The following is a 16,467-nucleotide window of genomic DNA, read 5'->3' on the forward strand; positions in this document are numbered from 1 at the left end:
ACCCAAAGCAGAGTCCAGAAGTAGACCTATACATTTATGTATAACAGTTCAATAGAGGAAGACCAGATATTTCAACAATGGTACTGAAGGAACTGGACATACATGGGCCAAAAATTAAGAACAGAAACAACCAAAATTCAGCACTTGATATAAAAAATAACTTAAAATGAGAGTCAAATTCAAATATAAAATATAAAGCTTTAAAACTTTTAGAAAAAAAAACACTAGATCTCCTTAAGTAGAAGAATGGTTCAACCAACCATACAAGTGATGGAGTGCTAGCCTTGAGCAAAAGAGCTAAGTGCAGCCCGCAGGCCCAGAATTCAAGCCCTGGGTTAAGAAAGAACAAGATAGCAAGAGGGTTGGTTGTGATGGCGCTGCTCTCCCTCACGGCTGTGGTGGTGCTCACACACATCACTGTAGATGACAAGGGAGCTGAGAAGTACATGTGGACACATTCATGAGCACATGTGAGATAGCCAGTGTGACCAGTGTTGGATTCTGCCTTGTGATATGTTCTCTAGCTTGAAGATGTAATTGGAAGACAATGGGTGTCACACTATTGTAATATTTTCTACAACTACAGGAGAGTCTACAATTAACTAAAATTACAAGATAAAACATAAAAACCTATAAAATTATAACAAAAACGTATGTTGAGAAATGGAAAAATTGACTAACACTGTATTAAAAGTTTCCACAGAAATCTAAATAATGCTTCTGAATATATTGAACAATACATCAGTCCCTATATTAGATGCTTTTATAGCAATAACAGCTCCACATCTCAAGCTAATACCACTTAATCTTTGATGAGAATCACAAGGTGTAGAAAGAGGATGGGTTAGTGATAATTTTAGTAGCTATTATGGGTAAACGTCATCATGGGAATGCCACATCTTTCTATTCCTTCATATTAGAGTAATATTACAAGTTGATTTTTCTTACACCTGAAAAAAAAGCTTTGAGAAGTTTTGTTGATGTTTTTTTAAGCAAACATAGTTTCTTTAAAAAGTAGCCACTCAGATTCTACCATAGTCTCCTCATCTTAGAACTATGGAAGGTCAAATTGTTAAATTTAGTATGGCCCTTGGAACATTAACAAAAATAAAATAGCACTTTGAACTCCCATGTTTAAATTATTTCCTGGTAATGATTCTGTTACTGGCCAACTCCAGTGTGGACAGCTGGGGCATCCCAAGGTTTCCATAGGAGCAGAGAAGCAGTTGGAAAGCAAATCCTGTGAGCTTCCAATACTCTGCAGACCCATTTGCTCAGGGATGGAGCTGACAATGTAATTCAGACCTAGTGATGTGTATAAAAGCAGAAGATAATTGAGGGGCAGCCCTAGGAAGAAGACTTTAAGAAGTCAGGAAGGTCTGGAGAATCAGTGGGATATTGTTTAGTAAGCAAAGAGGACAGTGTCTGCCTATAGAACATCATTAATAAATAGTCATTTCCCATTATTTATCTATCCATCTTCATTGATTCTTTTATTTTCACACAAGAAAGGAAGTAATGTATGCTTAAAAATCAAAACAACTAAGATCTTTTCATACTAAGAAGGAAAAGTCGTATTGCTAAGAGAAGTGTTTCAAGACACATGTGAATGACATAGTGAAAGACTATAATTGTTTAAGTAGGATTTCATTATAAACTGGCAGTGTACAATACTTATTAGATAGTGAGACACTTTGCTACAGGTGGTAACCACATTGCTTTGCCCACACTAGTTTCATAATAGTTCATATGTCCATGACTTGTTTCAGAGAGGTTAATTTTAAGGATTATTGGTTCACACTTGGAAACAATATGGACTCAAATTCAAATCCTGAATATTAACACTTAGCCAATTCCTTATCTGTTCGTATTTCCATTAACTATTTTCACCATGCAATTGAGAATTAATGAGATCTTGTGCATATAAAGTGACCAGAATGTTCTGTCTACAGAATAAATATTCAACAACCAAGCTGAAGGATCAAAGAGCATTCAGGAAACAAAGACCTCCCTGGTGGCTGAACATATTGTTTCTTCCAGTAGCACCAGCAGAGGAAATGCTGTATTTATCCTGGCATGGGATCCTTCTTGAAGTCACTTGATCTCCTGAATTCTTCTTCCTCCCACCCTAACACTTCGGAACAGGAGTATTGTTAATACTACCTATCCTGGGAACACAACACGTTTCCTTCACATACTCTTGGCATTTTGTACTTGTTCATAATTGTGGTGTGGCATATATTTTCTATTCTGAAGTTTAGCATCTCTTGAACATTCCATATATATATATATATATATATATATATATGGGTGTGATTTTATGATGTTATTGTGGGAAAGTTTGCAATTAATCTAACATCTCTATGTAAAAAGAACTTGAGGTGGCTTACTGATGCGAAGGTACATGCCAAAATACAGAACATCACAAGGAAAGACAGCGAAAAGACACATTTGGTCTTCGCATGCATTAATTTACTAGCTGCATCTGTGTATTTATAACTTAAAAAATTAAATATGTTAAGTTTCATTTTGCAATAGGTGTTGTCTTCATTTACTGATAAAGAACTCTTGGCATATGCAAAAGCTGGAGCAGTAGCTGAAGAAGTCTTAGCAGCCATCAGAACTGTGATTGCTTTTGGAGGACAAACCAAAGAACTTGAAAGGTTTGAGTCTTTTAAAAATTATTAGAAATGTGAAGGTCTGGGTCATCTCATGTGCTCTTCAGGTTGACAGGGTTAATTATAAGAATGTTTTCTGGGCTGGGAATGTGGATTAGTGGTAGAGTGCTTGCCTAGCAGGCATGAAGCCCTGTGTTCGATTCTTCAGTACCACACAAACAGAAAAAGCCAGAAGTGGCATTGTGGCTCAAGTGGTAAAATGCTATCCTTGAGCAAAAGAAGCTCAGGGACAGTGCCCAGGTCCTGAGTTCAAGTCCCAGAATTGACAAAAAAAAAAAGAGAACATTTTCCAATGTAAATATGTTTCTTCCTAAAACTTCAGAATTATTAATAGTCTGAAAAAGTTGTAGTTGTGGTTGTACTTGGTTTATATTTACTAATTCAAAGGGTTTTTAGAAATTTCCAGATATACATGGGCATAAAGATGACTTACTAACAACATATTTTCTCTGATGATTTTGTCTTATCAAGCTAAATATTGATTCTTTAAGATTAATAATTATTTTGTTTGAGACTAATTTTATTCTGTGATTTATTTGCTTTCATGTCCAGGCTCTTACTTGCTTGTGATACAGTCCATGATTTGCAAGATAAAAATATAACCAAGAGTAACTTCAAAGTCTGTTTTATTGTGTGTTTTTAGTATTATTTTTGTGACTCTTGCCTTTATTGAACTTCTAGTAACATGGTGACTTATTGAATTTTCCAATATTCGTCAGATCCTTTGATTCCCTAGCAGCAACAGACTTCTTTAAAATTTAGTAATCTGACATAATATTTTAATATGAATGTAGAGAGAAAGATAAAAAGAAAAGCCTAAATGTCAGTGGTTTTTTTGGGTGGGGAGAGTGGTAAACCATACCAAAAAAAAAGGGAATTTTTTCAGTAAGAATAATGTCTATGTGTATGGAAGCTGCAAAGTTTTATAAGAGTTGAAGTAAGCTGGTTTTCTCTGGTGTTGTGCTTATATGAATTAACACTGTAGAATATTTTTTCACAATAGAGTGTATATATATTTGGAGTACTCTTTTATTCACTTGATAGAGTTCTCCCCAGAAAGAACTCTGTGATAGCTAAGTGTCATAGTTCAGAGGAAAGTAATATCTATGCTCTATTTTCACTTTTGACTGACAAACAAAATGGAAAGCATTGCTTAAACAAACAGCCTTTCAAATAAATCCTACATCCTCACAGAGCTTATATTCTAAGGTACAAACAACTATAATTCACCAATAGGAGTAACTACATGAAACACTCTGAGAGAATCACTGAAGCAACTATTTAGAGAAACAGGCTAGGTGCCTAAAATTCTAACTTTTAAAGATTAAGAGTGCACGGATATGCATGAGGGAAACAAATTAGTGAAGTTCTCTCTGAGCAAGTTTCACCTAGGCTGAGAACTGAGGGGTGAGGAAAAGTAGTAGTCATCCATCGTATCTTCTGCTTATTATAAAGTAGGGAAAGGGATGGGATGAGTGGGAAGAACAGTCTTCCAAAGGTCCTGAGCTGGCAAAGACTTCTGTATATGCTGGAAAATACTGTGTGAATAGAACTCATTTGAGGGAGGACTAGAGTATGAGGTACTTGTAGGCCATGGAGAAGAGTTAGGATTTTATTCCAAGGGTTTGAGCAAGGGCTGAGACTGTTAAACAGAGAAGTGATTATTGATATGATGCTTTAAGATCAATTCTTTATAAAGGGCCTGATGAATTGAGGGGAGAAGTCAAGACATGGGACCAGGGAGACCCTTGTGATGGTTGATGCAGTGATCCAGGTGAGAGCCACTATAGAGTCCTGATTTCAAGTGGAGGCGGGAGAAAGATGACAAGTTACTAGACTTGGAATTTAACTTGAAAATAGAATTGACATTATCCTTAGCCTGCATGTTTTTTTTCTTCCCAGTCCTTGTTTTCTCTGTTTCTACATAAAGAAGGAAACCATGTCCAATTTTCCACTCTCTGTTCAAAATAGCAGGTACACAAGAAAGCTGGATCTCTTGAAAGGGAAATTTAATTAAAATTATAAAAACATTTGCTTCAATAAGTATAAAAATTTTGTTCTCCTTAATTTAATCTTATGTATATCATGTAGATACTTATCTATCAGTACTTTTTTTGCTTAACCAAAAAATGTTCCTTGCTGTTCTAAGTAGCTACTTGGATTATTGACCAACATTTCCATAATATTTAAGAAGAATATTTTGTAGACACCTTTGTTACATCACTTCAGTCCGTGTTAAACACTTCTACTTTATCATATACATTAACTGGTTTTCTCCAAGATCTCTGTGATGTTAACAGGTTACAAAACTTTAAGTGTGCTGCAAAAGGCTTCAGGATGCCCCAGTTACTAAGTCACCAAGGCTTTATTCCAGCTAGACTGCCATGGCAGATGTATGTTGGGAAGATGACTAGAGAATATGTATAGAGGGAAAAAGATGATGGAGTATTACATTTCTTACACCAAATACATGTTATATATTTATATTTAAGATAGATGTGTATCCCAATATGATCACTTACATTTGAATGTGAAAGGTATGGTATATATTACCTTGCGAAGTTCCCAACATGCTTTCGTAGTCGTCTCTGTGTTTAGGGTATATTAATTACATAAAAGGTGCTTCACTGTGGCATGTGTAATCTTGCCATTGATCTTGTCAACAGTTCCTAAAGTCAACAGGACAGAAAGCAAATCAACATCAAATTTCCTTACAGTTCAGAGATTTTTTAAATGACTTACTTCGGGTTTAGTAATTTTAGCATTATATCTCTATTAATTATTGAAATAGATATGCAGATTATTTTGTAGTATTGGGAATTTAACTCAGGATTTTATACTTGGTAAGCAAATGCTCAACCAGCAATTTTTTTGTTTATTGAGATTGGGTGTCAATAACTTTATGCTGACCTCAAACTGGAGATCTTTCTGCCTTTACCTCTGAGTAGTCAGGATTATAGGTATATACCAACATTCCCAGCTAGCATGCATAGTTTGAAGGGAAAACAATTTTTTTCATTGCTTCTATTTTGTTTTCTGTCTGAGACAATATGTATTATGGAATTTGCTATATATTGCTATACTCATTTCAGTACATCTAAGTGCAAAGAAGAAACTTTGAGAGACTCTTCCCACAAATAAATTACTCCTCATAAGCCTTGGTTTCCTCTTCTACAAAAAGGAATAAAATAGTAAAGGAGGAGGTACATGCACGTCACATCATGGCTGGGCACATTTTGTCATGCAACACTGACTTATTTCCTTAAATTATGAGTATATGAGATAATTTCTGTTCTTTCTCTCAGGTACAATAAAAATTTAGAAGAAGCTGAACGAATGGGGATAAAGAAAGCTATCACAGCCAACATTTCCATCGGTGTTGCTTTCATGCTGATCTATGCATCGTATGCTCTGGCTTTCTGGTATGGGACATCTTTGGTACTCTCCAATGAATATTCTATTGGACAAGTGCTCACTGTAAGTTGTAAGTAAATAATGCAAGAAATGAATCATCATTAAAATGACATGAAACTGAGTGGCAATAAAAGAATAAGTATTTTGAATAAATATTGAATACTACAAAGAAAGAAGGGTAAAGCCAACTATAGTGGCACAGACTTATTATTCCAGCTTTTTTGGAGGCAGAGGTAGGAAGATTGTAAACCTGAGGTCAATCTGGGCAAATTTACCAAGACTGTATCTCAAAAGAAATTAAGTAAATGGAAAGGACTAGGGAATCATTCAAAAGGTAGAGTACTTGGCTATTAAGTGTGAGACTCTGACTTCAATATTCAATACAGAGAGAGACAGGCAGGCTGCACTAGAAAAAAAATGAAGAAAATTCAATACATCTAATAAGCTACTTTGTAGTGTTTCTTGCAGTTCTCTTGCCAAAATAATCCTGTAACCTAAAACTAATACTAACAATCTCTCTAGCATGAACTTTTATTTAATGAAATAATGTCTTTGTAGGAAACCTGATACTAAATGCCTCATTTTTATTTTCCAATTTACCACTTCCAACAACAAATGACAAAACACACAATTTAACTCAATTTTGAAATTTTTTGAATGACAGCCAATCAATCCTCCTCATAAAATTTATTTTAAAAAATTGGTTTTAGTCATCCTAAAAGAAAATTCAGTTTGAAAGTCTTTTGCATTGTAGACCATTGTATGGGTGCACAAGTCTTGCCACTAGATGGTTCCTTCTTCTTCTTCTTCTTTTTTTTTTTTTTTAGAGATAATGACATAACTGTAACCTAAGCTCACTCTGTATCTTCCTAGAAACTGCCATGTGAACGTTCCTGGAAAGTGTAACAAAAACGTCTGCATCCCTTCTGGGACAGTGTCATTGGTCCAAAACATCACAAATAAGTCAAGTGTGCCAACTATATGAGTTTGTTTTGAGGTTACCTACAATTAGCTCAACTGAAGCTCCTCCAATTCTTGATTTCTTTTTAACTCTATCACCAACAAGTGGTGGAAGGACTGGTGAGCAGGCAGGAAAGGAGCAGTGGTTAAAGATCTTTCTGGGCGAGCAGTTGTTATAGTACTTGCTAGGTTCACCAGGAGGAAATGTTAACAGTTCTGACAGTATCGCATTGTTACATTAGTTTGTAATGAAGACCCTGGCCTTTGGCCAGCCTGGCTGTTCTTGCTACCAAGATGGTGATCTGCCTTTCAAATTGGAAGGACTGGTTTTCCCATAGAAGGACTGGTTTTCCCATAGAAGAGTCATTCTTTAATGGTAACGTAGTAATTTTTCTTTGAGTCTCTTAAAACAATTTCCTTTCTTGGATTCAGATTTGTAATGTGAAGAGATGAAAACTACATGACAATCATTAGTACAGTATTAGTTTTAGTTCAGATTTCTTTAAACTGTTGCCATGGCGAACATTTGTGAGGCTGTTCATTTAGCTTTTACCAGAAAAATGCTTTCTAGGATAGTGATGCTGTGGGTGAGCCTAGCTTCTCATGGTATGTGCACTGCTTAATGTTGACCTGGATTAGCAACTTATTTACTTCATTATTTTATTTTACATATTACTTGTGCTGCTGCTGAGTTGAACCTAAGGACTAATATATCATTAGCAAGCTCCTCTTACATTGTGTTACACCCCTAGCCCTAGCAGTTAAGTCCACTGCTTTCTGAGCACAAAGTCTGCTTCACAATCTGGAGGCATTTGAAAGACTGAGTGCAGGATCTTACATCATGCCCATTTGATTCAAATTCCACCTATGATATTTCTCCAAAACTCTTCAAGCCTTTGCTCCCTCTTAGGCTTGACAGGAATGGTGTGGCCAGACTCCATGTTATAAGGGAGATAATGACTATTGAATCAGTGAGATACATGTAGCTAGAATAAGTGATATGCACCACCATGCCCAGTTACTGGTTTAGGATTTCATGAATTTTTCTGCCTGAGTTGGCCTTGTATTGCAATCCTGCTAATCTCAGCCTGCCAAGTAGTTAGGGTTACAGATGTGAGCCACCAGTGTCTGGCTTTAGAGTATTTTTATATTTTTAGTTCTTTTTTAAAATTTTATTGTATTGTAAGGATGCTGCGCAGAGGGGTTACAGTTACATGAGTGAGGCGATGAGTACATTTCTTGTCAAGCATTGTTACCCCCCCCCTTTGTTGTTCTCTCACTATCCCTTCCCTCCTCCATCTCCTTACTCCTTGCCCCACGGAAGTTGTAAAGTTCATTTACAACATAGTGTCTTGTGGGTATCGTTGTTGCAGTGGGTCATCCTGTGTCCTTGTTTCAGCATCTTGTTATTTCCCTTTCCCTTCCAAACTAGACAAATGTATATACAAGATGCAGGGTGCCAAAATCAAGTACAGTGATACTAGAGGATATACCATGGGGAAAGAACATACAAAGGAAACAAAAAAAAATCACATACTACATTTAAAGCAACAACAACAAAGAAAGACCTCTTGTGTCCATATCTTGGGGTTCATTTCACTAGAACCATTTTATATGGTGATATACACATAGCTTTTGAGCTTTTCTGCTCATTTGATAAAATTATCCTAGACATAAACTCATTATTGCAAATGAGGAAAACCATGGGACCTATGTTTCTTTGGATCTGGCTTACTTCACTTAATATAATTTTTCCAAGTCTTTCCATTTCTTAACAAGTGGGGCAGTGTCATTCTTGCTGATGGAAGCATAGAATTCCATTGTGTGTGTGTGTGTGTGTGTGTGTGTGTGTGTGTATCACATTTTCTTGATCCATTCATCTACTGAGGGGCAACTGGGTTGGTTCCATATCTTAGCTATGGTAAATAATGCTGCAATAAACATAGTTGTGCTGGTAGCATTAGTATGGTCTTATTTGTGATTGTCTGGGTAAATGCCCAGAAGTGGGATTGCTGGGTCATAGGGGAGCTCTATGTGTTGGTGGGATGTAAACTTGTTCAACCACTTTACAGTATTTTTAATATCCCGTATCTTTATTTTGCCATTAAAAAATAGAATTGGTTAAGTTGGAAGCAAGGAAGTATGGAAAGAATCATCATAAACAAGAGGACATTTAATGGATTTTTGTTTTCTTTCTTTAGGTCTTCTTTTCTGTACTATTTGGAGCTATTACTGTGGGACAGGCAACTCCAAACATTGAAGCATTTGCAAATGCCAGAGGTGCAGCTTATGAAGTCTTCAAGATCATTGATAATGTAAGTCTCACATAGCCATTTACCCATCTACATAAAAGACATTGCAGTTGAGAACCAAACTAGTTTTCATTTTATCTAGTTTTGCACAAATTATCATTGAAAACTTGTTACTGTAGTAATCTTCTAATATTTTTCATCTGTTTAGAAGCCAAGTATCGACAGCTTCTCAACAAGTGGACACAGACCAGACAATATCAAGGGAAATTTGGAATTCAGAAATATTCATTTCAGTTACCCATCTCGAAAGGAAGTTAAGGTACCATGACAAATAATTAAGCTATTTGATGAAGAATTTCTGATACTTTCCATTAGAGATTATTTTTAAAAGGAAAAACTGTATTTGAATGATGGAGGTGTTAGTTCACACTCTGTGTCTGTATCTCGGAGTTGTCTTAATGCTTACTTCTCACTCAACTTGGTAGATCTTGAAGGGACTCAACCTGAAGGTGCAGAGTGGACAGACAGTGGCCCTGGTTGGGAACAGTGGCTGTGGGAAGAGCACGACAGTGCAGCTGATCCAGAGGCTCTATGATCCCACAGAGGGCGTGGTGAGTTAGACCCACAGCCATCAGCAGGGACCACCACACCTCACTCCAGTGCTAATGTCTGCTAGAAATGAAAGAAAATCACCCTTGTTTTAAACTTCCAGGTCAGTATTGATGGACAGGACATTAGGACCATAAACGTGAGATATCTGCGGGAAATCATTGGTGTGGTGAGTCAGGAACCCGTGTTGTTTGCCACCACAATAGCAGAAAACATTCGCTATGGTCGTGAAAATGTCACCATGGATGAGATTGAGAAAGCTGTTAAGGAAGCCAATGCCTATGACTTCATTATGAAACTGCCCCATGTGAGTCTGCTTGCCCTTGTCTTTGTCCTTGTCATTCAGAGATGCACAGAACAGAGCTCTGGCCTACTGCAATCATCACAGTTAAGAAACTCTGCTACATTGGAAAACACCCTAAAGGGGAAGTCAAGATGTCTTTGGGTTCTGAAACTCTAGCAGTAGCATCTAGTGGTGGACATACTTGTTTTTAAATTGGGATTGTTGTTGCTAGACTGTATTGCTGGTAGGACTGAAATGGTCTAGGGAATTACTTTCCAATTTAAAATATAGACTGAGCTGGGTGCTGGTAGCTCACACCTATAATCCTAACTACTCAGGAAGCTGAGATCTGAGGATCTGGTTCAAAGCCAGCCTAGGAAGGCTCGTGTGAGACTCTAACCTCTAATTAACCACTCAAAAATTAGAAGGGATGTGTGGCCTAAAGTAGTAGCATGCAAAAGAGATGAGGTACAGCACCCAGGCCCTGAGTTCAAGCCCTGTGACAGATAAAAATTTTAAAGTAATATATTTGTTACAAAGACCTGAGATAACTTATTGCTTTGCCAAAATTCCCCTGTTGCCTTCTCTTTCTCTTTCTTCAAAATTTCTTTTAGTTTTATTACCCCTAAGTAGTTGTACAAAGCAAAGGGGTTTCAATTCAACACAACATTTTGTGAATACAATGTACTCCTGTCCTTTTGCTGTTGCAGAAATTTGACACCCTGGTTGGAGAGAGAGGGGCCCAGCTGAGTGGTGGACAGAAGCAGAGAATCGCCATAGCACGTGCCCTGGTTCGCAACCCTAAGATCCTCCTGTTGGACGAGGCCACATCGGCCTTGGACACAGAAAGTGAAGCTGTGGTTCAGGTGGCTCTGGATAAGGTCTGTAAGCCCAGATGAAACCAACTGTTTAAGAAAAATAGAGGCCTTCCTCTGCTCATTCTTCTTTACTTGGAAATAAATTTCTTTACTTAAAAGAGAAATGCCTGATAGCTTCCTGATGGTTCCGTTCAATCTATGTTTATTTTTTCTGATCTTTTCTAAATAGCAATAAATACATTTCCATTTCAAGACTCTTTTAAAGAATAAGAAATAATGGCTTACATGAAAATCAGCCATAGTCATGATATTGAAAACATAGCTATTGGGATAATCTTGTTACCCAAGTTTCAACAGCTTTTAGCTTTTATCAACAAGAGGAAAATACCATCTGCAGGATCATATTTAATGAAATAAAAAACTTGTTCCTCCCAAGAGAGGAGCAGAGAACGTGAGATGTTGAAAACTAGCTACAAACTCCTAGCCTGTAAACAGAGTTTTCACTTTGAATAGCACTGACCCATAAGACTTACCCAAGAAGCAGCAACTGAAAGCCTGCTCTATGCAGACACTGTAAGCTTAGTCCAGTATATAATGGTCAGCAGACCAGCTCTGAGAAGGCCCAGAATGTACAAGCCTTCTTACCAAAGGTGCTTTGGGTTGAGCTGTGGCTGTTGGTCTCAGAGACCAATCATATCTGTTCTGACCCTTTCCTGCCTACTAAGACAATGCAGTATGTTCCTGTCCATATTGTATCATGTGCTTCATAAACCACTGAGTGAGGAACAGAAAGCAGAACTAAAATAAAGGCCAATGGAACTCTAGCTGCTTTGGTCCCCTTCATTGTTCTCAGCTGTAATTCCACATCTGCTTCCTCATCCTTTGCTCATCTGCATTTTCTTACTGTAACATATTGGAATTATGTATCAAGTTATAAATAAAAACAACTTTCAAAGGTTCTACTCAAGTTTTTTTAATTTAACATATAAATTTGAGACCATAGGCCCGTTTTGTTAGAAACAGGCACCATTTGCCTATTAAATAATCCACTTTCTTATTACTCCCACCAAAATTTTCTCAAATATGATTTTCCTCTTCAGGGGTTTTCACTTGCTTTTTTTCCCCCATACCAACCCTCACATACATTTATGTGTGTTTATTTTAAATTTTCTTGCTTGGTACTGGTGAGAAATACAGAATAACAGAAATTATTCACATTGAGAGTTATACAGGCTAAAGAAATTTTGCATAAGTTTCTGTTCTATGTCAAGTTAAAAACAAGATGGGGCATTTGAAAACTTTTACATAGATCTGTATTTTTTCCTTAATATGTTATATGTAGGAACAAGTATCACATCATAAGCAGCACTTCTGTGTACAAGTATAGTACTATGTTCCTATGTTTACCACATAAGAACAGAGCCACCCTAGCAGTACTCACCTTGTCTCCATTTTACACATGAGTAAACAGCCGCACACAGATAGGATGTCAGTTATAGGCCAACCTGTATCTATACCTCTGAATTGTCTTAAAGCTTTGATAAACATCTGGGGTTCATAGTGGTAAACCTAGATTTAAATCAAAGGCAATATGATGCTGGTATCTAAACTTTGTTGCCTTATATTTGTGAGATAGAGGATGTTATTATTATTAGGACTGATGCTAGCTGATATACATAAATATACTTCCTTGACCTGTTGGTTTTGAATGATCAATGCCTTGATTATTCAGTTTTGTATTAAACACTAATTACTACAAGTTTAAGTGGATAAATATTCAGTAAAACAAGAAGTATAAAATAATCTTAAAATATGCACATGTGATATTTGTCTTTAAATTTACTATAGTGAAAACATTTTAAACCATTAGCAATTGACTATACTGTTACCATTTGGAGACGATCTCCTTATTCCTTTGATGTTTGTACAACCTACAAAATGTCCATGTTTAGTAAATGTTAGTTGGGTAGGTGAGTTTTGAGATGTAAATGAGTAATGTAATCATCTCTGTCTCTTTAGGCCAGAGAAGGGCGGACCACTATTGTGATAGCTCATCGCTTGTCTACAGTTCGTAATGCTGATGTCATTGCTGGTTTTGATGGTGGAGTCATTGTGGAGAAAGGAAATCACGAGCAGCTCATGAGAGAGAAAGGCATTTACCACAAACTTGTCATGATGCAGGTGCACTTTAATTCTGAAAAAAAATTGTTTTTTGCAGTAAGCTGATATTGCTATATTTAATGCTAAAGGTAAATGTTGCTTGGTTTGATTATCTTCAAAAGTAGGAAAAAGTAATTAGGATACTGAGGAATAGGCTGGTATTTTAGATTCTTTCTCTCCCCCTCACCCCGTTTGTTTTTTGGTCTGCCATGGGGCTTGAACTCTGGGCTTGGGCGCTGTCCCTGCGCTCTTCAGCTCAAAGCAAGTGCTCTACCACTTGAGCCACAGCGCCACTTCTGGTTTCCTAGTGGATTATTGGGGATAAGAGTCTCACAGACGGGAGGGGGGAGGCTGGGAAGGGATGTGAAGGGTAAACAAAGGAGGAGGATGCAATGCTTGGTAAGAAATGTACGCATTATCCTGCCCATGCAATTGCAACCCCTCTGTACAGTATGTTCACAAATAAAACAAAATTATTTAAAAAAAAAAAGAGTCTCACGGACTTTCCTGCCCGGGCTGGCTTTGAACTGCGATTCTCAGATCTCAGCCTCATGAGTAGCTAGGATTACAGGCGTGAGCCACTGGCTCCTGGCTTTAGATTCTTTTCTTAAAAACAGAAATATCCTAAATAAAGATAATTAAGGAAAAGTTTTAAAATTGACCTAAATCAGCTAGCAGTCACATGGGGCTGCTGAACATTTGGGTTTGAGCTGTTGTTCAAGAGTGGGGTAAGGTGAAAAGGGAAAAAGAGAGCAGTAGAGAAGGTCAATATGACTAACATACAATATACATGCATGTGAAGTCTAAAAAGAGAAAATGCACATCAAATCCTGAAAGCTTAGTAGAAAGAAGCACAAAGTATCTCAGTCTTTCATGTTGATCACATGTTGACAGAACAATGTCATTACATATCAATAATAACTTGGATATGTTAGATTACATTATATATGATTAAAATTTATTTCCATATTTCTTTTCACAGTTTCAAATATACCTTCTAGAGAATTTCAAATGTGATTCACCCTGGTATATATCATATTTGTGTTGCCAGCTTTGATTCAAAACAAACTTGATTAAGTCCAATAGCAATAGAAAGTGGATAACTATAAAGATACTTGGAAAGGATATTCTGTCATTTCAGTATATTCAGTGGAAATCATTCTTATTTATTGGTTTTCCTTTTTGATACAGCACACATAAAGAAATAGCAGTTTAATTTCATCTTGTCTTGTTATTTTTTAAACCAATTACCATTTCTTTAGTTTCTGAAGTTCATTGAGAAAATTTCACTGGTTAAATAGGTCTCATCAGCTTATGCATATTTCTTGTTCTTTTTAGACAGAGGGATATAAAAGTGAATTCGAAAAGGATGTTTGTGAATCCAGAAGTGATTCTGATGCCTTGGAAATGTCCTCAAAAGATCCAGAATCTAGCCTACGAAGAAGATCGACCTGCCGGAGTATTCAAGGGCCACAAGGCCATGACAGAAAACTTAGTTTGAAAGACACCCTGGTATGAATGAGGGTGTAGAGCTTTATGTCCCAGTGTCTCTCCTAGCAGTATGGGCTGGGACTGGGGTAGGAATAAGAATAAGAATTTGTTTTCTAGAGTCTTCCAGTTATTTCTGGAAATCAAATGTCAATATTTCTACAGTTTAGAACTTAAGAATAAGAATTAATTTAAAATTTTTAGAATTAAAAATTTTAATTTACAGAGATTATACTGTGCTTTCAAATATAAAATTAAAATTCTGTTTAGAAGTTCAAGATTTCTCATAAATGTTCTTGTCATCTTCTGAATGGCAAGCCAATAGTAACTGTTTGTAGGAGCATTATTTAATTGGAGGCTGGGCACAGTGGATTCTGCTTGTAATTCTTGGAGAGACTAATGGTAGGAGGATCATAGTCTGAAGGCAGCTGAATAGAAGGAAAAAAAGTGAAATGCAGTCTGGAAAACCACTAAAGCAAGAAGGGCTCAAGTGCTAGAAGGCCTACCTAGCAAGTAGGAAGTGCTGAGTTCAAATTCCATTATTGCAAACAAAAAATGTATCCCTGATTTGTCAAATAATAAAAAGTTACTGTAACAGACTCTGTCAATGTTGTTTTTGTAACTAAATAGCCATCCACTGCTGAGGGATAAGGATGGGATATATTAATCCTTAAAAAAAATGCCTATGGAAGAACCACACAGCATAAAATCCATGACACATTCTTTTTAAACTGCAATTGCTAATAATATTCCATGTTTTCTAGGATGAAGATGTTCCTCCTGTTTCCTTTTGGAGGATTCTAAAGTTGAATTTAACTGAATGGCCTTATTTAGTAGTTGGTGTATTGTGTGCCATTATAAATGGAAGTATGCAACCAGCATTTGCAGTTATATTTTCAAAGATTATCGCGGTAAGAGTTTATACCTATTTTCTGTATCTACCAGTGAGTCTTGACTAAACAATGAATAACTATTTGCATCCCTATGCATATGTAACACAAAACTCTTAATGTGAAATCATCAGGCTTACAAACGTAAGAATAGAAATCTGGTTTGTGAAAGGAACATTAGTTTTGTAAACATTCCTTTGTCCTGGGTTCTGTCTAGGCCCCTGATGGTTTCTTAAGTCTTTAGATTTCAGTTCCCTGAAAAAGTCAATGAAGCTGGTCAGTAGACTGTTTCATAACCATCAACACTGAGTTCTAAGCATCCTCTTTGTTTCTCTGAGTTAAGAATGAGCTCTTCTGTAATGAGGGAGGGGATCGGGGTGGGGAATATTTTCTTCCCTTCTGGAGTAAATATTCTCTGTGTTCATTCTTCCTAAATCCAAAATGTTCTTTAGTCCTATAACCATCTCTGAAAAAGTTCCAACAAGTGGTGTTCTCTCAATGGCTGTGGTTCCCAGACAGCTTTCTAACTGGCCACCCAACAAAGAATGCTGGCTGAAGAAGCTCCTTTCTTTCTGAAAGGCTGCGTGAATGAATACATCTCCCTGTCAGTAAAAGCTCCTTGCCAGAGTCTCTCCATATACCTCAGGACAGTTTGAAATGTCCACAAAGCAATTCAGTGCACTGCCATACAATGTAGTTACCCATCAAGGAGAGGAAAATGTTGGCATCAGTTTGGATCACAAATTGGGTCAATTTGTGACAGACACCTTGGTCTGTCTTAGTCTCTAAGGAGGAAGAATGTAGGTACCTTTAAGGGCATCCATGTTCCACAGCCAACACTGTTTTCTAGTATATTACAACTCCATTGAACCCCAAAACTTGTGACCAAAGGAATGGAGTTAGATCTAGAACAAT

The 16,467-nt window shown here is 36.9% G+C and overlaps 1 protein-coding gene across 1 annotated transcript in view; it reads left to right on the forward strand.

The window, feature by feature from the left end:
- The window catches only part of LOC105992917 (multidrug resistance protein 1-like), a 35,846-nt gene that overhangs the window by 10,647 nt on the left and 8,732 nt on the right, over positions 1 to 16,467 (forward strand). Inside the window, exons 6-15 of the mRNA XM_013026010.1 lie at positions 2,539 to 2,663; positions 5,984 to 6,155; positions 9,254 to 9,367; positions 9,513 to 9,623; positions 9,790 to 9,915; positions 10,017 to 10,220; positions 10,907 to 11,077; positions 13,034 to 13,195; positions 14,513 to 14,686; positions 15,427 to 15,573. Of these exons, the coding sequence (XP_012881464.1) occupies positions 2,539 to 2,663; positions 5,984 to 6,155; positions 9,254 to 9,367; positions 9,513 to 9,623; positions 9,790 to 9,915; positions 10,017 to 10,220; positions 10,907 to 11,077; positions 13,034 to 13,195; positions 14,513 to 14,686; positions 15,427 to 15,573 (1,506 nt within the window). The remainder of the gene's footprint in view (positions 1 to 2,538; positions 2,664 to 5,983; positions 6,156 to 9,253; positions 9,368 to 9,512; positions 9,624 to 9,789; positions 9,916 to 10,016; positions 10,221 to 10,906; positions 11,078 to 13,033; positions 13,196 to 14,512; positions 14,687 to 15,426; positions 15,574 to 16,467) is intronic.

The sequence above is a fragment of the Dipodomys ordii genome, unplaced genomic scaffold (genome assembly GCF_000151885.1).
Source record: "Dipodomys ordii isolate 6190 unplaced genomic scaffold, Dord_2.0 Scaffold90, whole genome shotgun sequence".
Classification (NCBI taxonomy): Eukaryota; Metazoa; Chordata; class Mammalia; order Rodentia; family Heteromyidae; genus Dipodomys; species Dipodomys ordii.